Source organism: Cyprinodon tularosa, unplaced genomic scaffold (genome assembly GCF_016077235.1).
Source record: "Cyprinodon tularosa strain WSP-4 unplaced genomic scaffold, ASM1607723v1 ctg37, whole genome shotgun sequence".
Lineage (NCBI taxonomy): Eukaryota > Metazoa > Chordata > Actinopteri > Cyprinodontiformes > Cyprinodontidae > Cyprinodon > Cyprinodon tularosa.
The window spans coordinates 2,220,192-2,247,731 of NW_024039085.1; the positions used below are offsets into that span (position 1 = coordinate 2,220,192).

At 38.1% G+C, this 27,540-nt stretch overlaps 2 protein-coding genes across 2 annotated transcripts; both read right to left on the minus strand.

Moving 5' to 3' along the window:
• Positions 1–1,678: 1,678 nt before the first annotated feature.
• On the minus strand, positions 1,679–18,131 carry gclc (glutamate-cysteine ligase, catalytic subunit). The gene is made up of 16 exons (XM_038296292.1): positions 17,501–18,131; positions 11,837–11,949; positions 9,129–9,311; positions 8,859–8,972; positions 7,882–7,940; positions 7,537–7,673; positions 7,342–7,416; positions 7,021–7,137; positions 5,895–6,033; positions 5,688–5,800; positions 5,507–5,599; positions 5,317–5,421; positions 5,160–5,241; positions 4,967–5,076; positions 2,504–2,624; positions 1,679–2,407 (listed from the first exon to the last, which is right to left on the minus strand). The coding sequence occupies exons 1-16, from the start codon at positions 17,648–17,650 to the stop codon at positions 2,226–2,228; spliced, it is 1,893 nt and encodes a 630-aa protein (XP_038152220.1). The 5' UTR covers positions 17,651–18,131; the 3' UTR covers positions 1,679–2,225.
• Positions 18,132–21,944: 3,813 nt separating this feature from the next.
• On the minus strand, positions 21,945–25,872 carry klhl31 (kelch-like family member 31). Its single transcript, XM_038296291.1, has 3 exons — positions 25,717–25,872; positions 23,470–24,668; positions 21,945–23,388 (listed from the first exon to the last, which is right to left on the minus strand). Exons 2-3 carry the CDS (start codon positions 24,636–24,638, stop codon positions 22,656–22,658), a joined length of 1,902 nt encoding a protein of 633 aa, XP_038152219.1. The 5' UTR covers positions 24,639–24,668; positions 25,717–25,872; the 3' UTR covers positions 21,945–22,655.
• Between the last annotated feature and the right edge of the window lie 1,668 nt (positions 25,873–27,540).

Here is a 27,540-nt window from a genome sequence, read left to right on the forward strand (position 1 = left end):
AATAAAACACTGAGCATATTGTAATCTTTAGAGTTGTCTCAGAAGAAGAAAGAAAGCCCCCCTTCTGGAAAAAAACCAACCCGTCACCTGATTCGATTGGATGCTTTAGTGGCCTGATCAGGAACCACCTCCTACTCAGCATCAGCTCTGGTGAAATATGTTACAATGGAAAAATCTCATTGTATGAAGGAAAAAAAAAAAAAAGAAAAAAAAAAGGACTTTAGCCAAAAAGTGTACTTGTGACTTGCATATTTCCTTATGAGCACCTTTTCCTTTTTTAAGCATTTATTTTGGATTTCACCCACTAGTCTACTTAAAGTCCACTTTATATAAAAAATAAATGCATTGAAAGACTTAGTATCACTACTTTTAGTTAAATTCAAGTCTTTGGTTTTATCTCCAGTCAGACATTAAAAATATTTAAAATTCCAGAAACCTATCAGAAATTATAAACAGTAAAACACTTATTTTAGGAGTCTCCTTATGGCATGCAGGTCATTAAAATGACATTCTTTTATTTATCTTAAATAATCATAGCTCATCACAAGACACATTTGTTCCATGCAAAAAATAAAGTCTCAGAATAGAAATATTCTTTTGCAGATCAGCAGTATTAATCTGTCCATACTAACAAATGTTAGCAGAGCTCTGTGTCCAGTAGACAGGTCTGCAGCAGCAATAATCATTATCTTATCTAAGAGGTCAAACTGAGGTAATGCTTTCATCGGTCAATACAGCTCAGTGTGGCTCCAGATTCTGTTTTAAGAGCACCACCATGTGGTTAAACACATACAAGTCATGATGAGCCATAAGGTGGTTTCAAATTTGAAAATATGTTAGAAAAAAGTTCATTTTAGTTCTCATCTGAAATCCAAAACTCTCACAAAATTAGGATGTAAAATAAAAGCTATTTAGGAATGTCATTCAGAGTGCTGTCTAAGCAGACTGACGTTCAGTAGAGCAAAACAGTGGTTTGGTCAGAGAGAAAAACTCAAACAGAATCTGGTGTAATCTAGAAGAGGATAAGTGAATTTAGAAAAACTGGAGGTAATCAGGTCTTCTGTAAAGCAAAGCAACCAGCTGATCACCTACAACACCTCATTGATCCAGTAATTCATGCAAAAGCAGCAGCAGACGAGCTACTGAGTGACTGCAGTGAACGATACCTGGGAACTTTTTTAAGCAGGATGCCGATCTGTATTCAAAAATCCTTACTGGCTTCATGCGATATTCTCATTTGCTAAAAAAAAACTAAATTTCTGGTTTTCATAACTTTAAACTGTAGATGTACAGTATCACTAAATAACTAAATCTACATCAGAAATCTATGACCAGAAATGACAAATTCTCATAATCTAATGTCCAAATATTTCCTCATAAATTTGCATTTGCTACAAATAAACTGAGCAACATCCAGAATCTAATATTTAATTATTCAACCATCAAACAGTTGTATGTTCCAACAAATATATGCAGATTGTTTTCATTGAATATTCCTACAATAAGACAATAAAATTATATTTCTATTATATATGAAATATAAAGAAATAAAAATCCTGCTTTACACTTGGGTGAAACTATAATTCATCTCAACTTTCAATCCTCTGATGTTAAAATAACTAATATTGACACAGAGAACATTTTATCAGTAAAAGAAATAAACACAAAAATCATAACAGCTGGCAAAAAGATTTACAGGTTTATTTGGAAAGAGCATCATATTGAAAACAGTGCATCACCACATCCGTTTGAATTCAATACTAACTTCAAGGTCCCAATTCAGCAGAGCAAGGCAAACCCAAATGCAAAGAAGAAAATCAACCCTAATGTTAAATTTCTAAACAAATATGAAAAATAACAAAACAAATGTTAATGAATTAAAGAGCAAAATATTCAGTATTTACAAAAGATTAAAAGCAACCTACTGTACATCTCTGCTACATTTACAATTTCACACAGATATGATTAATCTTTTGGACAAAAATAAATACACATCTGATTTTCTATTACATAACCCTTTCATAGTCCTATTAAAATAATTCTGTGATCATAAAAATCTCATACAGCATTTATACACGTAATGCAGGTGTGTTTCTTCACAACACACACATGCAGCTGCAATCTTTTATTATAATTGGACCTCTTTTATTTGGTCTTTCCATTTTGTGTATGACTGAGAAACAGAAAATGGAGTAAAATAATGTGCCTCTGCAGCATTTTTCCCCTCATTTCACACGGCTCACCGGGTTACCAAAAAGCTCAGGGCACTGCTCTTCACCTTTTGCAATCCTGTCGCACTTTTTGAACAGGTCAAAGTTGATCTTGTCAGTAATGACACTGTCTTGCTTGTACTCTGGGTGCTTTGCAACAAATTTCCTCATCCACATGGCCATGGTCATCACCTCCCCTGATTCAGATCAACAAGAAAAGGAATTAGTAGCCAGATACAAACATGGTAAGAGACTTTTTTTTGGGGGCCTCTAAATAAAAAGTGACATTTTACCTGATGCACGCTTCCTGATGAGCTTCAGATAATTCAAAATCGTGCACCTGGTGTCAACGTCAACTTCCATGTTTTCCAGATAGCAGTTAAGGATTGGGATAAGCCCCTGAAAAACTCCTTCCTAATGAGATAAAAGTAGAAAATGAAGCTGCATATCTGAATTACTATCTTGTGAAAAAGTAAAAGTATATATACGCTACAGGTGCTGGTCATAAAATTAGAATATCATGAAAAAGTAGATTGATTTCAGTAATTCCATTTAAAAAGTGAAACTTGTATATTATATTCATACATTACATACAAACTCATATATTTCAGATGTTTATTTTGTTTAATTTTGATGATTATAAATGACAACAAATGAAAATCTCAAATTCATCATATCAGAAAATTAGAATATTACTGAAGACCAATAAAAACAAAGGATTTATAGAAATGTTGGCCAACTGAAAAGTATGAACATGAAAAGTATGAGCATGTACAGCACTCAGTATTTAGTTGGGCCTCCTTTGGCCTGTATTACTGCAGCAATGCGGCGTGGCATGGAGTCGATCAGTCTGTGGCACTGCTCAGGTGTTATGATAGCCCAGGTTGCTCTAATAGTGGCTTTTAGCTCTTCTGTATTGTTGGGTCTGGTGTATTGCATCTTCTTCTTCACAATACCCCATAGATTTTCTATGGGGTTAAGGTCAGGAGAGTTTGCTGGCCAATTAAGAACAGGGATACCATGGTCCTTCAACCAGGTACTGGTAGCTTTGGCACTGTGTGCAGGTGCCAAGTCCTGTTGGAAAATGAAATCTGCATCTCCAAAAAGTTGGTCAGCTGCAGGAAGCATGAAGTGCTCTAAAACTTCCTGGTATGTGGCTGCGTTGACCCTGGACCTCAGAAAACACAATGGACCAACACCAGCAGATGACATGGCACCCCAAACCATCACTGACTGTGGAAACTTTACACTGGACTTCAAGCAACGTGGATGAAGTGCCTCTCTTCTTTTCCTCCAGACTCTGGGACCTTGATTTCCAAAGGAAATGCAAAATTTACTTTCATCAGAGAACATGACTTTGGACCACTCACCAGCAGTCCAGTCCTGTTTCTCTTTAGCCCAGGCAAGACGCTTCTGACGCTGTCTGTGGTTCAAGAGTGGCTTGACACAAGGAATGCGACAGCAGAAACCCATGTCTTTCATACGTCTGTGTGTGGCGGTTCTTGAAGCACTCACTCCAGCTGCAGTCCACTCTTTGTGAATCTCCCCCACATTTTTGAATGGGTTTTGTTTCACAATCCTCTCCAGGGTGCGGTTATCTCTCTTGCTTGTACACTTTTTTCGACCACATCTTTTCCTTCCCTTCGCCTCTCTATTAATGTGCTTGGACACTGAGCTCTGTGAACAGCCAGCCTCTTTAGCGATGACCTTTTGTGTCTTGCCCTCCTTGTGCAAGGTGTCGATGGTCGTCTTTTGGACAACTGTCAAGTCAGCAGTCTTCCCCATGATTGTGTAGCCTATAGAACTAGACTGAAAGACCATTTAAAGGCTTTTGCAGGTGGTTTGAGTTAATTAGCTGATTAGAGTGTGGCACCAGGGGCCATCAATTTTGAACCTTTTCACAATATTCTAATTTTCTGATATGATGAATTTGAGATTTTCATTTGTTGTCATTTGTAATCATCAAAATTAAACAAAATAAACATCTGAAATATATGAGTTTGTATGTAATGTATGAATATAATATACAAGTTTCACTTTTTAAATGGAATTACTGAAATCAATCTACTTTTTCATGATATTCTAATTTTATGACCAGCACCTGTACTTGACATATTCAAGTCAAATAGTGTTGCATGAAGGGGTGGGTTTATAAGTCATTTACTTCTGTCCTATTGTGATATGCATTTTTATGGCTTTTTGCATCGGTTCAATGAATGCATTTATGTTTGTCCAAATCCCCAAATAAGATCTGAACTAAATTAGGACCACAAAAAACAATCAGGCAGATTATACCTGATAGAAAAACAAATACAGCTGCAGCATTACCAAGCTAAGCACTTTCATCTCAACTGGATTTAGTTCTGGACTTTGCTGGACTTTAATAACTCAACCCTAGTCTAAACTTTCCCACCCCGACCGGTCTGTTCCTTGGCCTTCATGTGGCTTTTTGTTTACAGTGGTTCTCTGACAAACCTCTGAGGCATTTACAGACCAGCTGCAGTTTATACTCAGGTCCAATTACCAACAAAGCATCATATTTAACTTAATTAGGTGAACTCTGAAGGCAATGTTTACACAAAAGTTTATTTTGGGGCATCAATGCTGGTAAAAAAAAAAAAAAGAAAAAGTGAAAGAATTGCATTTTGTCTCATAAAAATTGCAGGAAAATGCATTTACAGCGGTGTGTGTAGTGTTGAAGTATTGGAAAGTACTTGAAAGAGTAAAACTAAGATTAAAGGTTGAACAAAAATTACCTTTCCATTTATGATTGTGTCAATGCTCATCAACGTGTAATCCTCATTGCTGCCCTCAGTCTCCACGCCATTTTGAGCAGCAGAAGCACAATCCAATCCTGGGTTACAGCCTGCAGGAAAACAGCACCACAGTCACTTTTAGCTGAACTAATCAAAGGCTCACACTTTGTGCTCCACTTCCTGTTCAGCCCACCTTTAAACATGTCCTTCCGGAAATAAAACATGCCCTCCTGGACTGCGTTCCTCTTTTGTGCCACCTTCATGTTCTCATCCACCTAACCAATTTACATAGGGTTTGAATCTCAGAACTAGTATTTTGATAAAAGCATTAAATCAGTGGCTTTCCCAACCTTTGATAAGGGGATCAGGAAATCCAGCTTGTAGGATAAAATCACCCTGGTGAGCAGGACGACAAAAACCACATATGCAGCATTTTCAAAATCCGTTAGTTGCACCTGCAAATTAAAACCAGAACACAACTCATGATCTAAAGTCCATTAAAAAAGGCCAACGCCACCCAAAAATGCAGCTCATTACTACCTCCATGGGCCTGAACTCAACCCTCCAGCCGATGTCGGAGTTCGGAGGTGGAGGTTTAAACCGCATCGTCTGCCAGTTGGTGGATTGGAGATTCTACATAAAGTTAGGATGGAAATTAGTAACGTGAAACCAAATATGTGTTTCAGACAAAATTTTAGTTTAAAAAGAAAAGCAAGTTCACCTCAAAGTGGTCCGACTCATTTTCATCGTCCAAATGTATTTTCTCCTCAAAGACGGAGAGCGGGTCCCGTATGAAGAGGTGAGCAATGTGCTGAGCCAGGAGCTTGTCAATCCCTAGCAATAAAATACATTTAACACACGTTTCTGTAACTCTTTAAAGAGAATTGGGTAGACTAACTCAAAGAGGCATTTAAAAAGCCATAAGTACCTGCACCCAGCAGCTGCTTGTTGATCTCCTCGTCAATTGTCAAATCGATATCGTTGTATTTCTCGCCACAGCAAGACAGGTAGCTGTCAATCGAATCATACCTGGACTTAAAAATCCGGTACTTGTTGTTTTTCAGGGGCTGTGAAACAGGAAGGAACGCTTTTAGTATGAACTCAACATGAGGAACATTTGTGTCATGTTTGTGTTAAGTGTATAGTCCCAAATCTGTGTTTTCCACCCATACCAACAGATTCACTAACATGGGTTTTGTTCAGCCGCAGTAAGATAACTCAAATGCACATTTTCAACAGAGGGCAAACTTCAGTTAAGACTTTAAAAGACAGAGTGAATTCAGAACACAGAAGCTTCTATTACTTAAACAAAAATCAAGCAATAGCTGTAAAAAAAAAAAAAAAAAAAAAAAAAAAAAAAAAAAAAAAAACAAGCTTCCTACTTATAAAAGAAACAGAGACAACCACATTAGCCTATAGCACTCTAGGATTAAATAAGGCGTCTTATAATTGCTCAGTTTGAGTTGTTGAAATATTTTGTTAGTTTATAAAACACCTAAACTATCAAAAATAAAAAAAAAATCAAGATATTCTTATGAAGGCCAAATTATTCCGTTTTCCTCATTTGAGAGTAGTTTTAAAAATATATTTTTTATGCATTTACAGCATAGTATTTCCAAGAGGGATTCCTTTCCCCTTTATGTCCTAAAGCATATTTTCTCTCTACATTCCTCTGTGGTTGTGTGAGAAACACGCACTTAGTCGTTTTTAGAAATACTCCCACGGGTTAAAAAAAAGGAGAGCATGGAAAGTCCAGTTGCTGGAAATCAAGGAGTGTTCCCCAGTATTCTAAAGCCCCTTTCACAAAACCCTTATGGGCAGGATTAAGGTGCCTTGTTTCCAGTCTATGCATCCTGCCTTTGATACGCCCCTGACTTGCCAGGCGAGGGAGTAACAGGCCCATACAGGCTGACTTTTATAGGGGAAAGTCAGTCTTGTGTTTCGAATGAGTGATGAATGAGAGGTGGTTGGTGCAACACACAAGCAGCTGGAGAGAGTAAACAAGACTCAGAAGACATTTCAAATGAAAACTGTACAATCTAAATAAGAAGCACCTTTAGTCCACGTTCCTCTTGGGTCCTATCATCCACGGAGGCTGAAATGACTCCCCAGCGGCAATCAATATCAGACACATACCCTCTGTAGAAAGGTGAGGCCGCACTCAACGCCATCTATGAAAAAAAGAAAGGTTGTTTATTTACAAAAAATTATTTACCAGTAATTATGAACCAGTCTTCTCTGGGTTAAGATCTTAAACGTATACAAGGATATGTTTTTATCCCTTTCTTGCCCACATGTGATATAACAGTCCTGTTAAGAAGGGGGTCGGTTAAATAATGCCCAACTGGAATCAGACATTTAATAAAACCACTCACCACAATGGGGCAGAATGTTGCTAGCTGGTCATAAAGATACCTGGCCTCATCAATGCTGCAAGCTTGGAATGTCACCTGCAAAAGGGAATCATAAATGAGGCTAAAGTCCTTTTATAAATCACTGATTGAGATGGTGGAGTTGCAGTCAAAGTTTACATTTTCAGAAATGTGTAAAAAAAACAAGAGTTCATCCACCTGCAGGCAGCAGTTGCCCATGCCGAAGCCCATGGCGTCCATGTAGATATGGTCAGGAAGAGCTGCCCTCGCTGCTTCGCCGTCATCCTCTGGGAACTGCTCCACAAACGGAGATGGTGTGCACTTATCTCTGTAGACTGCAAGAGGAAGCGCAGACCGATCACATCCTTTGTTTTATTTGATTCAATGTGCGTTTGAATCCTAAAGAGCCAAACAAATTAAGCGCATGAGTTTGCATGAGAAGAAGGAATTATTTATTGCCATTCCAAGTGGAACCTCACCTATATTTATAACATGATAAATGCAGTCAGTGATGCAATAAAGGAGGAAAGGAGTCAAACTTACTTGGGACATTTATTGCAACTTTCTCTCCTCTTCGATGGCGAATGTTTCTGGTTAGAGTGCTGAAAGAAATGTTAGATGTTGATCTACACTGCCGTACAATCTTTACACAACAACAAAAAAAGTCGATGCATTTTGTTTGAATTTTATCACCAACGTTAATACTTTTTAATGTTTTTGAAGCGGAAGAAAAAACAAACTATATATTCTTTTAATAGAAAGCAATCAGAAAGGTGTGTTTGTACATGTTTAACCCGCTGGGGTCAAATATTTGTATAATTATCGTTTGTCTGGCTGCAGGTTTGTCTGGTTTCAGATCTTTGAAACATGGTTTAAACTCATGCAGAATGGATCTGAGCATTAGTTTTTAGCCCCTTATACTTAATTCTACTTAGTTTCTTACAAGTTTGAAATATTTTGAAGCCTTTCTCCCAGGATTGTTTGGCATTTAACTACATTAATCTTCCGATAATCTTAAGTATAGTACCTGCATTGGTTGATAAGCATCCCCACAGCATGACGCCATAACCACCGTTTCTCATTTTGGAGAGGTTGCGTTCAGGTAATACTGCAGTGTGACATTTGATCCACATATAGTGCTTTGCATATGAGTCAAAGTCTTCTTTCACATGTTTGTTATTCTCCATGTGGCGTTCAGCAAATTCTAAACAGGATTCTAAATATTTTTTTTCTAACAACAGTGACCTTCTTATCATTCTTTAAGAAGATCCAGACTTTTAGTGTAGATGACTAATAACAGGTTTCTCCCATCCTTTTAATTTCCTTCCGCTTCATAATAATGCATCATTTATGTTGGTCTGAGGCAAAAAAAAAACCCCATAAAAATGCTGATTTTTTTTTTTTGGTTTAATATTGAAATTATAATGGCAACTGCTATTGGCTTAATAATCTTATTTTTTCAATTATTTTTAATAATGAGAATATTTTGTAAACAAAACGTTGAACCTAAACAAGCCTACCTGAACCTTGGGTGTCTGTTAATGGCTTCATCAGGGAAAAACAAAGATTTTGAGACTCCCTTTTCCACGGGAGTGGGTCGGTACTCTGGTTTGGTGAAACCTGGACAACCTAACCTGAAAAGAGGAATTGAACACATCAGCAGCTCTGCTTGGGAATAAACGCAGCCATTTATACACAGATATGCAAATCGATAGCGCTGAGCAATTTGCTAGTCGCTGCATTAATCTCTTCATTACATAAATCACTAGAGACTGGCTTCTGAAAGTCACCGGGGAAAGGAAGTAATGGTGCAGAGCGTCTCATTCTTCTTTAGAACAGACGAAGCCTCTTGGCGTCTCTTCCTCATGTTGCCCTCCACAGTGTTGAACTCTGACATAGTTCCCCCGTACGGCTGTCCGGGGGTTCCCTCGATCATGTAGCTCCCATACTCTGGTCTCCAAAGTGTTGGATGACTGTAAAAAGGTAAAACGTGTTGAAACATTTTGTATTAAAGACCCCATTCTCAAGATCACACTGATACGTTTTCAGTAAACAGGTTACTTGATGGCACCAGTGATCCTGGCAGCATAAATCTTTTGCTTTTGTGCTTCTGGTGTGTGCAACAGAGAGGCAATAATGAGGTATGCATGGGATCTACTATTGTCACTGCTACTGGCATTTCCCCCCTTGGTCAAGTCAGCCATACAGATTTACAGTGATGTCATAGGCAGGCATAACACGGGAAGCCTGTATAAACACAGGGACTGCTGACGACTGTTATTTAACCGTTGCTCCAAAACATGGCTGTTTTATAACGAACTTCTGTAAGCTCAAATTTAGAATTTTTTTTTTTTCATTGATTTTACTGCAGATGTTTCTACATTGGTCCAACTTCATATAAGGATGAATAAACAGACAGAAAGAAACAAAAGAAGAGTAAATAAAAAGATGTATTAATAAATAAATAGATGAACAACAGTAACAAGTATAACAAAAGGGAAGAAAATCTGAAAACACTATTTGCGTTCACCTAATTTCCTGAATTTATTCAGAGCTGGAATATATAAGGTAACTCTGCCAACTATTTCACAAAGGAGCTCTCCAGGCTAAAGAAATTTGCATCATATTTGCTCATTTAAAAAGTGTATTTTAAGCACCTAAAGGAACCTTAACAGATGATAATAAAAGATAATTTCACTTTAATGCAAAGTTAGAGATTTCTAGAGGGCTGTTTTAATTAAACCCTGCATTAAAGCACCAATTCTTTAAAAGACTTCCCATTTTTGGATTTTCAATCACAAGCAAACGCTGGAGGAACTATTCAACCATCAGACTGAAATTTAGCTGCTCTCGGCCTAAATGGCTTAATTCTTCCTTACAAGATGTATAAATGGGAACATGGAGTTTTGTGTAACGCAAAACAATCAATGTTAAAAAAGTCTGAGGGTTTGAAAGAGTTAAATTCAAGTTATGCAACTCTGAAGAGTCACACCTTCCAATCCTTTGACTGTAAATGGTTAAGATCCTGCAGTTATCATTATGTTATCTCAACCTGCCAACTAGTTTTGATTTATATTTTAGCAAAACAAAGCAAAGGACCTGCCTCTAGATTTGGCTGCATTAATGAACAAAAATAAAAATAAAAATTAGATCCTATACTTTTACATTTCTGTTTTGCGTAATAGGCAGATCATCTTTAAAACTATTTTAACCATGAAACTAAGTCATCCATACATGTATGGGCATGTGATTTACTGTAAATGCACACCTTCCTGTTTCCATCTACAGTCACTGACACATAGCGGTCAGAATACGCTTAGGTTTTTCACTTTTTCCTTCCAACTCGTATGTAAATCACAAAGAGAAGGAGAACAGTGTGCAATCTACAGCTGCAACACTTAAAACAGCAGAACTCATAGAATGAGCTTCACGTAATATCCTATTTAAAAACCTCTTGGTCATATGTTTATTATTTTTGACCAAAGTTATTTAAGGCCACAGCGAGGGCCACAATAAGCCAAAGGTGACAAGACCCCAGACACAGCCTCTGCAATAGGAGCGCATGCCGGCTAGATCATAACTCCATCTGCACGGCTCCCTCTCAGCAGTACTGAGAAGTGATGCATTTCTGGAGAAGCAGAAAGGATCTACATTTGTCTAAAACTTTCAAATTACCACTTCAGGTCATGTTAGATCCTGTTTATAATATGTACAACTTATTTATCCCCTCAGCAAAAGAAAACAAACAAAATGACAGCAAATAGTGACCAGAGTTTTCACCCACGTTTCTGCCAAATAGCTGCGATCTGGCTACCAGAGCAGACTGCTCAACTAATCACCCAACCACTCCTGGTTTGGTTTACCTGTGTATCAGGTATAGATAACACAAATAGTTCAATTATGTCAGCAGTAGAACCACTTCATCCCTTTGAAGCGATGTGAAATCAAAACCAAACGAGCCGCCTGCGAGTTAACCGTGTATCCTCGCCAGAACCAAAGGCGGATCAGGTGTCAGATAAGGTAACACAACAGAGGCTCACCTTGACAAAAACACCTATAGCACCTCTGGGGTTTAATATGATATTCATTTTAAAAGTTTTTATTTTTTAACTGTTAACACTGTGGTTTTCTTTTCCATATAGGTCAGTGGGTGTTTCTCTGACAGGGCAGCAGCCTTTTAGATAAAGCACCAAAACTGTAGGCAATGTTTGCAGCTGCATAGCTGTGTAGATGTATAGCTAAAGGTGTTTCTTTTTGCACAGGTATGTGATTTCTGTTTATTGCGGTAAGAAGAAAGAACGTGACAGCTGTTCAAACCTCAAACATGCTGAAGGTCGAGACTTTCAACACATCTCCCCTGCTCACCATTTGATTGGTTGGACGTAATAACAGCTCTAAAGTTGCTATTCTTTAGATGTTTTCTCATCTATCGTGAATTACAGCTGCCTTCAAAACAGTTTTCGGATTGAAAAATAAAACAACCGTGCGTATTTCTTACTTTGGGTTTACGTTTTCTCCCTGTTCTTGGAGAGTTTCCAAAACTTCTCCACCATTCAGCACCAGCCGAACCTTCTCGTCGTTGTGGTCCAGCTCCACCAGCATGTACTCCACCTAAAGAAAGCGGGGAAAAAAGGAGACACTCGAGGTTTACATGAAAACATAGCATGATCCTAAAGCCTAACAGTGGCTTTATGTTAAACAGACTGGGGTGCCATCACATCAATTCCAATTCATCAGGGAGGTTTCCTTGACTTTGACTCTGCTGGGCTGTAAATCCTCTGTCTGAAAGAGGGATTAATCTATAACAACAGCATTCCTTGTCGATTCAAATTAAAGACCCTGTGTTCGAACTGAAGCAGAGGAGTTTTGTTAGTGAAGGCTGAAAACGATGGTGAAAAAAAAAAGAATTGGAGCTGCAAACAGGATAGAATCAGTCAAGGCCATAGAACTTAAAATATTGTGTGTAGGAGGGATTGTGCTCCTGTTTACTAGGCAAAGGAGAGTTGTTTTCCCCTAACAAGTGGTATTCTCTGCATTAATAAGAATGAACAATTACCTTGAAATGAAAGGTAAAAAAGCTTTAGGCAAAGACAAAAGCTGGACTGTCAGCCATGCAAATGTATGTTTAGGTCATGTTTGCTTGGACTTGCAGCAATTCAGGGTCATAAATACTGTATGATTCCAAGATACCATATTTATAGACTATTGTTCTTGCACTCTGTTTTGCATCCAATAGATAGTACTACAGGCTCATTGCTTTAGTGTCTGGCTGGCTGTGTTTCTCTACAAGCTGAAGCGACTAACGCCAATTGCTGTAGCAATCATGCAGGTGTATTTTCTTCAAGATCTGATTCTAATATACCAATTTTTTTGTTATTTTGTTTTTGTATTTTTGCTGGAGCAGGACAGTCATTTAGGAGTAAACACTGTTTTCTTCAGTCAGCCAAGTCAGATCACACTCCTTCTGGTATTTCCGACTGTTAAAGAAGACCCTTTGTTCTCTACTGTTACCACATGCTTAACCAGGAGGACTGGTTGCTGCAAAATCATAAACTTAACACATTTGGGAGGGCTTTAAGATGAATAGGTATTTTAACTCAATTGCACAAATACCTAAAGTCATTGTACGGTTGGACAACAAAACTACAGGTGCTGGTCATAAAATTAGAATATCATGAAAAAGTAGATTGATTTCAGTAATTCCATTTAAAAAGTGAAACTTGTATATTATATTCATACATTACATACAATCTCATATATTTCAGATGTTTATTTTGTTTAATTTTGATGATTACAAATGACAACAAATGAAAATCTCAAATTCATCATATCAGAAAATTAGAATATTGTGAAAAGGTTCAAAATTGATGGCCCCTGGTGCCACACTCTAATCAGCTAATTAACTCAAACCACCTGCAAAAGCCTTTAAATGGTCTTTCAGTCTAGTTCTATAGGCTACACAATCATGGGGAAGACTGCTGACTTGACAGTTGTCCAAAAGACGACCATCGACACCTTGCACAAGGAGGGCAAGACACAAAAGGTCATCGCTAAAGAGGCTGGCTGTTCACAGAGCTCAGTGTCCAAGCACATTAATAGAGAGGCGAAGGGAAGGAAAAGATGTGGTCGAAAAAAGTGTACAAGCAAGAGAGATAACCGCACCCTGGAGAGGATTGTGAAACAAAACCCATTCAAAAATGTGGGGGAGATTCACAAAGAGTGGACTGCAGCTGGAGTGAGTGCTTCAAGAACCACCACACACAGACGTATGAAAGACATGGGTTTCTGCTGTCGCATTCCTTGTGTCAAGCCACTCTTGAACCACAGACAGCGTCAGAAGCGTCTTGCCTGGGCTAAAGAGAAACAGGACTGGACTGCTGGTGAGTGGTCCAAAGTCATGTTCTCTGATGAAAGTAAATTTTGCATTTCCTTTGGAAATCAAGGTCCCAGAGTCTGGAGGAAAAGAAGAGAGGCACTTCATCCACGTTGCTTGAAGTCCAGTGTAAAGTTTCCACAGTCAGTGATGGTTTGGGGTGCCATGTCATCTGCTGGTGTTGGTCCATTGTGTTTTCTGAGGTCCAGGGTCAACGCAGCCACATACCAGGAAGTTTTAGAGCACTTCATGCTTCCTGCAGCTGACCAACTTTTTGGAGATGCAGATTTCATTTTCCAACAGGACTTGGCACCTGCACACAGTGCCAAAGCTACCAGTACCTGGTTGAAGGACCATGGTATCCCTGTTCTTAATTGGCCAGCAAACTCTCCTGACCTTAACCCCATAGAAAATCTATGGGGTATTGTGAAGAAGAAGATGCAATACACCAGACCCAACAATTCAGAAGAGCTAAAAGCCACTATTAGAGCAACCTGGGCTATCATAACACCTGAGCAGTGCCACAGACTGATCGACTCCATGCCACGCCGCATTGCTGCAGTAATACAGGCCAAAGGAGGCCCAACTAAATACTGAGTGCTGTACATGCTCATACTTTTCATGTTCATACTTTTCAGTTGGCCAACATTTCTATAAATCCTTTGTTTTTATTGGTCTTCAGTAATATTCTAATTTTCTGATATGATGAATTTGAGATTTTCATTTGTTGTCATTTGTAATCATCAAAATTAAACAAAATAAACATCTGAAATATATGAGTTTGTATGTAATGTATGAATATAATATACAAGTTTCACTTTTTAAATGGAATTACTGAAATCAATCTACTTTTTCATGATATTCTAATTTTATGACCAGCACCTGTATATGTATCGCAACAAACACATGATTAAAATCAGTAGAAAGTGTTCTATAATTTGGCCAAGCTTTAATTTTTGCGAACTGCACAGCATTCTGGGTGATGTAGGCAGATTAAAGGATTTTATAAAGAAAAAAAATCTATCTAAAAAAAAATAAACTGCTCACATTTTTGCTAAAAAATAGATGCTTATATTTAAACATCTTCCAAAATAAAAGGTATAGTGGATACAATTCTTTCAGGTTTGAGTTCTGGGGCAAACATCTTTTCCATTGTCATTAGTTACTTTCATTCTTTAAAAAAAAAAATATATATACACTATATTGCCAAAAGTATTTGCTCACCTGCCTTGACTCACATATGAGCTTAAGTGACATCCCGTTCCTAATCCATAGGGTTCAATATGACGTCGGTCCACCCTTTGCAGCTAGAACAGCTTCAACTCTTCTGGGAAGGCTGTCCACAAGGTTTAGGAGTGTGTTTATGGGAATTTTTGACCATTCTTCCAGAAGCGCATTTGTGAGGTCGCACACTGATGTTGGACGAGAAGGCCTGGCTCTCAGTCTCCGCTCTAATTCATCCCAAAGGTGTTCTATCGGGTTGAGGTCAGGACTCTGTGCAGGCCAGTCAAGTTCATCCACACCAGACTCTGTCATCCATGTCTTTATGGACCTTGCTTTGTGCACTGGTGCACAGTCATGTTGGAAGAGGAAGGGGCCAGCTCCAAACTGTTCCCACAAAGTTGGGAGCATGGAATTGTCCAAAATGTCTTGGTATGCTGAAGCATTCAGAGTTCCTTTCACTGGAACTAAGGGGCCAAGCCCAGCTCCTGAAAAACAACCCCACACCATAATCCCCCCTCCACCAAACTTTACACTTGGCACAATGCAGTCAGACAAGTACCGTTCTCCTGGCAACCGCCAAACCCAGACCCGTCCATCAGATTGCCAGATGGAGAAGCGCGATTCGTCACTCCAGAGAACGCGTCTCCACTGCTCTAGAGTCCAGTGGCGGCGTGCTTTACACCACCGCATCCGACGCTTTGCATTGCACTTGGTGATGTATGGCTTGGATGCAGCTGCTCGACCATGGAAACCCATTCCATGAAGCTCTCTGCGCACTGTTCTTGAGCTAATCTGAAGGCCACATGAAGTTTGGAGGTCTGTAGTGATTGACTCTGCAGAAAGTTGGCGACCTCTTCGCACTATGCGCTTCAGCATCCGCTGACCCCGCTCCGTCAGTTTACGTGGCCTACCACTTCGTGGCTGAGTTGCTGTCGTTCCCAAACACTTCCATTTTCTTATAATACAGCTGACAGTTGACTGTGGAATATTTAGGAGCGAGGAAATTTCACGACTGGATTTTTTGCACAGGTGGCATCCTATCACAGTTCCACGCTGGAATTCACTGAGCTCCTGAGAGCGACCCATTCTTTCACAAATGTTTGTAAAAACAGTCTGCATGCCTAGGTGCTTGAATTTATACACCTGTGGCCATGGAAGTGATTGGAACACCTGATTCCAATAATTTGGATGGGTGAGCAAATACTTTTGGCAATATAGTGTATATTTACAAGTACTTGGGTTGTCAAAAGTATCGATACTCAAAAAAGTATCAATACTGAAACGTTGTATCCGGATACAATACTCATTTTCAAAAGTATCGATACAGCCATCTAAAGTGCAGAATAGAGGAAAATGCACTTTCTGAACACTGTGTGATTGAATAATTCTCTGCATTTTTCAGTTTCAGACTTTTTTGTAACAGGTGCAGCTGCTGAGAATTATTTTTGTTTTTTAACCGGTTTGGCCAGTGTCATTGTTATGTCTGCAAAACATAGCCAAGGAAGGAACACTTAATTTTAATTTTGTAAGTTTTTTATCAAGCTTGCTTAATATTGTGCACAGCATACAACCTCAAAATATTATTCTTATTGTGTTTTTTTATTTATTTCTTGTATTTTTTTAGTAATGAGAATATTTCTGTTGAATTTTAGAGTCTTTGTTTTTATTCTTGTGGTATCGAAAAGGGTATTGAGTATTGAATATTTTACTTAGTTTCGGTATTGAGTTGAAAAGTTTAGTATTGTGACAACCCTAATATCTACATAAATTGATTATTTAATACCTTTTTATTAAAATAGTTATCTATGATTTCACTAAATACTCCTATATGAATTGCAGAGAGAATTCATTTTCGCTTTACCCCATATAACACAAAATGTAGTTCTGCAAATAGCTTGAATTCTATAAATATCTTTAATGTCGATACATTGATGCGCATAATTAAATGCAGTGTTTTGTTGTCAAGTAATTGAAAGTATTACTGTTGCCACCATCTGTATAAGAGGGAAAAAAATGGCAGGGGTGGCCACAGATTGGCCCCTCGCCCCCCATCTAGCTCCGCCCCTGCTTATATGAACTCATCGTTTTGTGTGTTTTATGCAACCTAATTTTCTCTACTGTGGAACAACAATGAATGATATTTTGGTTGCTTATAAGACAACATTGTCTACTTTAGACTGTTGCACCAAAATAATCAAAAACCATCTAATATATATATATAAAAAACAATAAAAAAAACAAAACAAAGGTGATTATTGGTTATTCCTTTCATCACTTCTCTCTTTAAAACTGGATATGATGGGACCTCTATATTAAATGCTTTTAAAAATATACTATTTTGAAATGGGTGCTCTAAAAAAACTTATTTAAAAAGAGGAATCTAAAGGTAAACACAGTGGAAAAGTTATATTTTCATAAAAATAATGCATACAAATGTAAAAATGTGATTTAATTGCATGTAGCTGGTGGTAGAAACAATTATTGGGCTGATGCATCATTAGGGAGCCTTATTGCATCATGCCTAGAAGATCTAAGCAGGGGAAATCTGTCAAGTCTGGTTTTTACCTCGTCGCCCCACTTCAACACATCTCTCTGCCGATCCTTGACCTTGTTGTAGATGTTGAGGAACTGAATGATGCCATGCTTTCTTATGTGATCCGCATACTTCCTTGTTTCCTCCCAGTTCAGGGGTGATCCTTGTGACAGCAAGCCCATGGCACACACGGACAGACGGCCGCTCGGTGTCTTGCTGGCTGCTTATTAACTGCAAACTGCTCACCAAAGGTTAGCTACCAGGCTAGGTGGTCCAACGGACGAGGATCTAGCATGAAGTCTCAGTCCAAACAAGCGGTGCAGTCTGGTCCCGTCTGGATGAAGCGGGTAGATGACAGGAAGAGGCAGTTGATGCAGGTTACGCTGTTGGGTAACCTTAACTGGACATCCAAGAACAGACAGGCCCCCTTCTCATCGCCCGGCTAATAACCGGTTAGCACGGCAGAGCAATGCGTTAGTCGGGGTCTAACTAGAGCCGCTCGGCGGTGACAAGTTGCGTCGGTTTGGCTGACAGCTATTTACTGTCGGAGTTTACTCCGCGGCTCCGTGGTAGACTGGCAGCGAGATGAACTGTTGAACTCTAGCTTTACAGAGACAGACTGCCGCTGCACGCGTCTTACGTTGTGTTTAACAGATGAACGCCCTCCTGGATTTACACACGTGACGCCTGTGGGAGGGCCGACATGACTCAGCACTTCAGGAAGCTAGGCTCATGACCAACTAGGAATTGAAATAAGCATTAAACAGCATATTAATAACACTAATAATAATAATAATAATAATCACAATAATAATAATAATAATTATTATTATTATTAACACCTTTCTATTTACATACTGTGAAAAGATGTAGGCATTATTATAATGTCAAGGTGGTACCAGCGTTGTTTTATGGAGGCACAGAACAACAAACAATAACAAACATACACACAAAAAAATTAAATAAAATAAAAAGAACATTAACAAAAAAAACCTAAATAAAAGCCCTGGGTAAAAGAGCATTGTTTAGTATATTAAGTGAGCAACTAAGCCAAAGGTTGCTGATTCCTGATCTAACAGATCACTGTGATCCCATGTTAATACGGCTGGAGTTCAAAGATGACTGACTGAAAGTAATATCTTATTAACTGTTCAAGTGAATTTTAAAGGCCAAATATTAAATTCACCTTAGCGACAAAAAATTTCTGGTCTATATTAACATGATAAAGATAAAAAAGTGCCTACAAAATATCTATTCATTATGCTATTACATCTATCCACTGCACAAAATCCTGTGTTACACTGTGATTGTTTAGTTTATTTTGCTACTTTATGAGTTTATTAACACCTTTCTATTTACATACTGTGAAAAGATGTAGGCAGTTTGTTTTGTTTTTCTAAATCATGGTCACATTAAAATGCTACTTAAATTGTTGAAATCTTTGTCCTTATGTAAATATACCTTGTAAATGTAGGTGTTTACGAAGGCTACATGCTACTACCACCAAATTTGAAACTTATGAAACTGAGGTTTAATATTCAGACTGAAATGTAGCATATTTTTACAATATTTTATTACCATATATTTTTTAGCATTTTTTTTTTATATATTTGTAATCTTGCTATTTCCACCAGTCTCAGACCAGGTAACAGACAGAATGATGCTTGTAAGACTTGATTTAAAGGGATGCAGGCAACTGGATTAAACTTGTAGTTAAGCAAGATTTTAAACGCAAATGACAACAAAGTTAATAGCTTATCACAGGAATTGGTTATCAGTCATTATATTTGTACCAGGAAAGGAGAGTCCAAAATAATGTTTAAACTGAAATAGTTAAAACTAACCTTTGACCCCATTTTTGAACATTTCAGCCAAAAAATCTTTTTTTATTACAATGCCCTGTGCTGGCTTAGTTGTGATGAGTGTGACAACCAGCACCATTCCTCCGTACTACATACTTCCCTATGACTAATTAATCAAACTTTCCAAGACAAGTGCTGGAGGATCCAGTTAACCTTTTGCAGCAAATAAGCTGTAAGCATAATTCAATGTTTTTTCAATTTAAAATCATTGCTTTAACGATGGCTCCTTACAATAGAAATGACTATAGGCTACAAAAAGCATAAAAGTGCTCTATCCTGTAAAACAAGCGTGATTTCTATTTTGTTTGTTGAGGACAACTCAGCCACCTTCAACAAATTGCAATATTATTGATATCATCTCGTTAAGTTACAAAATTCATTATATAACACTCAAGATAAATTATGATTTTTTTTTATTTTGGTTAGTATTGAAGATTTTCTGTTACAGCTCATAAAAATACAACATTAAGAATTTTTTTAAAGCAAAAACAATGGCAAAGGAACAAGAGCTCAATGCAGCATATTTTCATTATCTGCTTAAAGATTTTTATTTTCAAAATATAATTTTATTACATATAAAGGTGCTTCCTCAGAAGAAAACATCCTAACTTATTGAATAGAATTTTTACTCTGTTCTCATAGTTTTTGCTTTGTGTAGAGAGGTGGAAGTCCACAAAAATTCAAACACAGACCCAAGTGTTTTTTGTTATTGTAACTATACATAGACAAATAACTTGTATATGCTTGTATATGTGTATTTGTATATGTTTTTCATTTTGTAAACACAATAATACTTCAGATCCATCTTTAAAATCCTTTAATAAATACAGATTTGATAAACAGGGGGTAAAAATTTTAACTGTATTCTTTACAATATCAACCTTACCAGTCCAGCATTTTTGTATAACTGTAACCAATAAAACCAGAAAGAAAATCAAAGCAAAGCATGGCTTTCATTATTGCATGAAAAATCTCTAAAACTCAGTACACAACATTTGGTCTGTAGTTTCTTAAAACCTCCTTACATTTATTTAGTTTCTCTTTTCTTCTCCGTCTTGTTTTTCTACAATTGAATGCAGAACACTGGTGCCAAACTGCTTAGTCATATAACTTTGACCACTTAAAAATGAATGAGTCATGTTTATGACAAGAAAATCAAAGGTGAAAGCTTTTCAAAAAGATTGATTGCAGCATAATTCTAAGAAAATAAAAATGTAATAATGACACAGCAGCTTTTATAGGATGGCATGTTAACAATACAACCGTGGGTCGGTAGAATAGCATTCTTTGTCTGAACTGCACCCACAGCCTTCCCTAATATGGATTGAGTTTTGTTTGGACAGAGTTTTGCTTGCAGTATTGAGACCAACAGAGGTTACTATCCTTTTTTTTCTAAATGCAAAAACTATTTCATCCACATTGGCTATTGCTGTTACTGCAAACAAGGCTGCCCTGAATGCTTCTGTCTATAGAAAGCCCACCTTTAAGCTTTTGTTCATATGATTTTTTTTTAGATATATGCCTTTAGCTCTTTAGTCTTCTTTTATGCTAAACTTTACATTTTGAAAAAAAAAAAAAAATTCCAAAAGTTGTTCTTTAATTGTAACCTAAGTTCTAGTTAAATTTATATAGAACAGGACATTTCAAACAAACTTTTTTTCCTCACAAGATTGAGCGCACCACAAAATGCTTTACATAAAAACTACACTACATGGTAGAGAACATGGCCCTTGACATACATGGCACACCTGTGCAGCTCATATCATATTGCATCTCCAGTCAAAGATTATGTAAAGCAGCAGAATGTTTCCTCTGGGCTGTTTATAAAAGGTGTTTACTAATGGGAGTGTCACTGGGAGGATAGTATGTAGCTTAATCATCTGTAAGAGTTACTTTTAGAAACAATGGTATGATTTTTAAAAGGAACGTAAATTATTCTGCTGAAATTTTGTAAGAGGTAGAGGATACAATAGAGGGTGTGTAAACCATACTATGTATGACTAAGCCATACTATGTTTCCAAAGCTAATGCAATATTTAAGCAGGGAAAAAACATGGAACTAGTAGACATCGAGGACCACTTCCTAAAGAAACACATTGCGGATAAGTCATGCTTTTTTTCATTTTGACATATTTACTTACTGTTCTGTCCTGGTTTTATGTTCTTATATAGTATGAAGCGAAATTAGCTCACTTAGAGATGAAATCATTTATCAGTATATTTCACATTTTCATTATAGCTACAATTCAAAATCAATTTCAAAATTACACTATAAATGATATAATGAAATTAAATGTTGCAGTGACTCAAATTCCTTTAAAAAATAATATAATATGTCAAAGAAACTTATCTCCAGCAAGGATTATTTCATTTTTGCTCTAAAAATAGATTTTTAAATGGGTTGGTAAGTTCAAAATAATAATTTTCTTCCACAATATAATAACTAAATCAGATATATAACATATACATTTATGTGGTCACTGAACCAAATATTAAATATCTTTGGACTGATCATTGTAACCTACTTGGACTAATACTTGGATAACCACAACATAGAAATAGTCATACTAAGAGTCATTAAAAGTCACTTGGCAACAAAAGACAGTTCTCAGAGGAGATTAAAACTCATCACTTTAATTTAAAAACAAACATAAAATAGAAAGACATGAGCTATCAGGAAATTCATGATCTTCGGGACAAGCTCAGGCTCAAAACATTGTTACCGCCTTGGATTTTTGTCTGTATTTTCTTTACAAAATCATTTTAGCCATTATCTATCTTAAGCACAGAATCTGTTTGAATTATGCCCGTCGTGATTAAAAAGTTACAATGAATAAGGCATAGGATTACTCTATGCAGCGAATCAGGTCATAGAACCTGTTGGGTAACTATACACTAACGCACTGATCATAAGCACCTACTCCTGGTAGGATTCGTCATACTCATTCTTTCTCCAGCTTCCTATTCTATATGTGAAAGTCACAGTAGCAAAACACATCATCACCACATTACTGTTGTTATGCTTTCTTCAACATTCAGCATTTTAGGTGTTTTATTATATTTACTGAAGCATTAAGCTTTTAAAAATATTTCAGTTGAATTGGCCCCTTAAAAATATAATTTGATTATTTTTTGTATAATTACATAACAGTATTTTGCATCAACAACGTTAAGCAATGAAAATATGAAATACTGTTTATAAATGTGGTAAACCTCTCTTCTTCTTTGCTTAAATTAAGAAACTCAATATCCAATAGTAGCAACAATGCAATAGGCAAAGTGGAGATATGACGACTGAACTTAATCACTGTTGGGATCTACACCCCTATATACTGACTGGAGCAGATGAAGCTGAACTGGCTCTGGATTCTCTAGTTTTTCTTGTAGGTATGGTGACGACGCAGCACGAAATGCCAACTGTAGCTTCTGGCAACTCATCATCCTCAGTCCATTCATTGAGATCAGGGTTGTAAACCTGAATGCACTTCTTGTACTTCTTTTCACCCTCGTTCCAGCCCCCAAGGAGATAGATCTTGTTGTTCAAAATGGAAATCCCGGCTGTGCTGACCCCTATGTGAAGTGGCGCGCAGTAGCTCCATTGGCCGCTGTGCGGGTTGTAAGCCTCAACAACCAGAACATCAACTCTCTCTCCTCGCCCTCCAAGCTGGCTGCCACCAATGACGTAAGCTCGATCTCCAATGGTAGCGGCACAGTGCCATCCTCTGGGAGTGCTCAGACTGCTCTTGTCCTGCCATGTGTCGGTGGAGGGGTCATACGCGCACACAGCCCTGGAGTAGGCATTGTTGATGTAGCCTCCAGAAACAAGGATCTTACCATCAATAACAGAGCTAGCGTGACAGCAGCGAGGTACCTCCATGGCAGCTTTCATCTGCCATTGATTAGAAGAAGGTACATAGCACTCCATGGAGGCCTGGACACCATCAGCATTTCGGCCGCCAATGGCAAACAAAAGACCATTGAAGGTGTTGAGGCTGAAGTGGGTACGTCTCTGGATCATGTTGCTCAAGTGAATCCAAGTGTTAAAGCGGGAGTCATACCTAAACAATGAGTATAAATAAGTCACCACAGAAAAGTAGTAATCTTACAGAAGGTATGATCAAACAGATTAGTGTGTTTACCTGCAGAAGTTGCTAACAGCATGCTTTGCTTGGTTCCTCGCATCGTTCTGGTCCTCACCACCTGCTACATAGAGGAAACCATCCAGGACTGCCACACACTGGTTAAAACTCTTTGCTGGCATTTCTGTCAATTTATTCCAGACTTTGTCTTCATCTCTGTAAAGAACATCTTTGCTGAGAGATTTCTCCGTCAAGGCAGGACGTCCACCAACTGTGAGAATCACCTTAAGGCCACCGCGCACCTTCGTTCTACGTGATTGCAGGATGTTCTGCTGATATGGGAGAAGATGGTAGTTCATGGCATCAACGAGTAAACGATGACACTCTGTATCTTGCATCATTCTAGGAACACTTTGGACATGATTCACAAGGTCTTGAGCAGAGATTGTTCCAAAGCGGATGAGAGTCAGAAGATCTGCCGCATACTTTAGCCGTTTCTCGTCAAAGTCTAACCATTTCATGGCAATATGGAAGGCTGTGACTTCAGATGGGAGCTGTAGAGAATCATCAGAAAGGAATTCGCTAATCTGCTCATACGTCAGCTTCAGGAACTGCTCCATTTCAGAAAACTCAATGAAGTTCTCTCGCATGAATTTTTGAGCTGCATCCTTGGTTTCTTTAAGGTCATAAGCATCAGCAATATTGGCCACATACATGCAGTTCTCTACACTGAGTTCCTGCATGAGGAAATCACTGCACATTTTTACCAGGGTGCTGATCTGAAGCTGCCTTGCTGCAGCAATTGTGCTGCCAATACTGTAAAGAGATAAGGTAAGCTTCCCGGAGTATGCATATGTAATTGTAGTTGCTAGACCAACTGGTGAGAGGTCATTCAGGTCAATCTTCTGCAGGTTTGAATCCTTCTTTAAGATATTCCTAATGTACTCACTGCAAGAGGCCATGACAACCTTGTGGACATCAAATGTTGTTGATTTGGTGGTGACTGTTAGATCACAGAGGAAACTTTCCTGTCGCATGTTGCTCAAACCCTGCAGGAGGTTTGGTGCGTACACAGAATCATTGACCTCAGTGGAAATGCAGCTGAAGCCATTTCCTCCCTCGATCAGAGTGTTTAGTCCATTAATTTTGTTAATGGGGCTGTTTTCCACCATGATATCATTTATGTCTCCTTTGCTCTTTTTGGTCGTCTTGTTCTTTTTGGGTGCCATGGCTGTAGCAGTGAAACAGCCCGTAGCCTTCTAAAAATATAGACACATGTTAGAGTTTAGAAGAAAGCCATTTCAAAGATCATGAGTAAGTAATTGTTGAATAATACTGCTCAACCAGGGATAGGGGGGCGCAATGAATGCAAGTCACTTATTTGTACTCCAATCAACGTTCTGACTGCAGAGAGAAAAGGTGTGTTCCAAATACCAATCCTACACACAGTCAATATGACCAGATAATCCTCATAGTAACAATAATCCCCGGAAGCAGTGGCCTCTTCCTCTGAGGGGAAATATTTGCTCCTAAAGACACCATAGTCATAGGTGGAAGATCATCTGGCTCTACATCCCTCTGGATGCATATTGTAGTACTTTAAATCATCTGTAACATGTATCCAAATCATATTGATTTAATCCAGGTGTTAATACAAACTTAATATCCTGGTTATCAGACTGACCCTACTTTGATTGGTGAGAACTGTTTCAGGAAACCCTATTCAATATTATACAGGTGGTTCTCACTTTGCGCTTGGTACTAATTAACTGACACCTAACTATTAGGTCATCTAAAATCCCTGCAATTACATATATTTTCTTCTAAGAATGTTTGAGCTCTTAAGATTTACTTACATAAAGCTATTCACTAACAGCTTAACATGTGTGCAACCAGCTGATTATGCAAAGCTTGGGTACTTCTACATGCCCCTCGTGCATCTGTCACAGTTTATCAGTAGCATGTCCAAGAATAGCAATGCTGGGTGGCTCTCTCATGACGTTCCTTTTATAGTCTTTGGGACTTGAGTAGAAGGCCTTGTGTCCTCTGGAAAGTTAAGTCCAAGCTTTAAAATCTTTGTTCTTTTTCACTTGTAAAATATTTTACCTTTATCCTAAATAAGTCTGCAGGCAGCATGCTCCATATAAGACGAAAAGAACAAAAAAATGATTGTATTTGATAGCCAGTGGACTAAAATCTTATTGTATTTCTGTAATGACCTCTGTAAAAAACATTTAGCACTGAAACACCCATATTTTCAAGCTGCATATTTTGTCATTATTAAGTTTTGGGGAAGATCCCACTTACCTGAGAATGGAGTTTAGGCTGATGAAGAAGGTAACCTGTGCCTCCAGTTACTGGAGCAGGAGAGAGAAAGACCAGCTTTGACCCCCACAGAAAAACATGGAGCAAACTCCTCCTCTAGAGACGTGAGTGCCAATCAACAACTGTGTAGAGCATGTGGCAGCAGGAACCAGATATTAAGCTCAATTAATCTCCAACATTATCCTTTATCCTTTATGTAAACACACTAGATGACTCAGTTTGTATCCTCATGGAAAAGCTATAAAAATAATAATTTCTTAATGTTAAGAAAGTATGCTATGCATCAGAACCAATTCAGTGCTTTTGACAATATCTTTCAATATTTTTAAGCTTTCTACAACATCCCAGAGACATATGAATAGGCTTAAATAAATTGTAAACATGACCCTTTATTAGCTGTCATGAGAGCAGGGTAATATGGCCTTGAAAGTAGACAGAATCCAAACATAATGCTTAATACTTCCTATCATTCTTGTGCAAAGTAATTTTTTTTTTTTTTACAGTAAATGGAAATCTCTCAATATAAATTGTTCCTTTACATGAAGTTTATTGTAAAGCTGAATTTTTGTACAGTATTCTAACTATTTAGAGAAAACTTTAAAGGTTTAGATTTTGAAAAAACGTTTGTAAATAATAATAAACAGACAAATTACACATTTTTGAAGAATTAAAGTGGACCAAACCAAATAGGAAGGGGACCATGATGCAAACGTAAAAGTTGCTGAGGGAGGATTTTATCCCTTACAGTCAGTGATGGGACTAACGGCGTTGAAACTAACGGCGTTACTAACGCCGTTACCTTGTTTTAGTAACGAGTAATCTAACTAATTACTTTGACTGTAACTATAACGCAGTTACCATTGCAGACACCCCGTTACTGCGCGTTACTCAGGTCGCACAATGAACCTTTTTTCATGATAGGACTCGTGCGCAGCTGCGTAACTCTGCAAATAGACTGAATGGTTAGTGCAACGTTAGTGCAGATTTGTGCAGAAAAAAATATTGTTTGTGCTACTTTTGTTTAAGAGATATTAAAGATTATTTTTTAGGTCATCAAGAGGTGCGCGCCTTGTCATGAGAGAGGGGAGGATGAGATTCCGTCTGTCAGTTGAATGGGTGGGTGTTTCTGCTGGTGGGTGTTAACGTACAGCACACAGAGAGATGGAGAGTGAGGAGGAATCCAGCAGCAAAACAGCGTTTTCCACATGGAAATACCGGTGTTGCGTTGAGCTGCATTTCCCCATCACATACGGTTTCCTCTGCATCTCCGCACAGCGCAGGCAGCAAGAGTCACCGCGCAAGCGACAGGAAACGCGCATGCTCGCTAAAGGCGCGCAACAGTCGCCCTGTGCTCGCGCCACAGGAGAACTATGGAGAGCGTGAACGATCAAATGAACCTGACAACAGCCAGAAATGATAGCCTATATGGAGAAAGGGAGAAATCTGGATGGATGGATGGATGGATGGATGGATGGATGGATGGATGGATGGATGGATGGATGGATGGATGGATGGATGGATGGATGGATGGATGGATGGATACTCTGCCTTTTCAACCTACTGTATTTTTTATTTTAAACATTATTTGATGGCCTTTGTGGCAGGGATGGAGATCCATATTTTATGTCACACACAGAGTATACATCTAGATAGATAGATAGATAGATAGATAGATAGATAGATAGATAGATAGATAGATAGATAGATAGATAGATAGATAGATAGATAGATAGATGTTGCAGTATCTATAACAACCCAAACACACAGGATTTCAGAATTAGACATCCCCAGTTATTAATTTCATAT

Bases quoted from the DNA above. Each gene is read 5' to 3' on its own strand.
- gclc (XM_038296292.1), bottom strand. From the start codon at position 17,650: ATGGGCTTGCTGTCACAAGGATCACCCCTGAACTGGGAGGAAACAAGG. The intron at 7,417-7,536 runs GTGGATGAACTC...TCCCTTTTGCAG, and splicing joins TGGGCAACTGCTGCCTGCAG to GTGACATTCCAAGCTTGCAG. The intron at 5,801-5,894 runs GTACTTATGGCT...TTTTATTGCTAG, and splicing joins CAAGCAGCTGCTGGGTGCAG to GGATTGACAAGCTCCTGGCT.
- klhl31 (XM_038296291.1), bottom strand. From the start codon at position 24,638: ATGGCACCCAAAAAGAACAAGACGACCAAAAAGAGCAAAGGAGACATA. The intron at 23,389-23,469 runs GTAAACACACTA...CTCATTGTTTAG, and splicing joins GCTGTTAGCAACTTCTGCAG to GTATGACTCCCGCTTTAACA.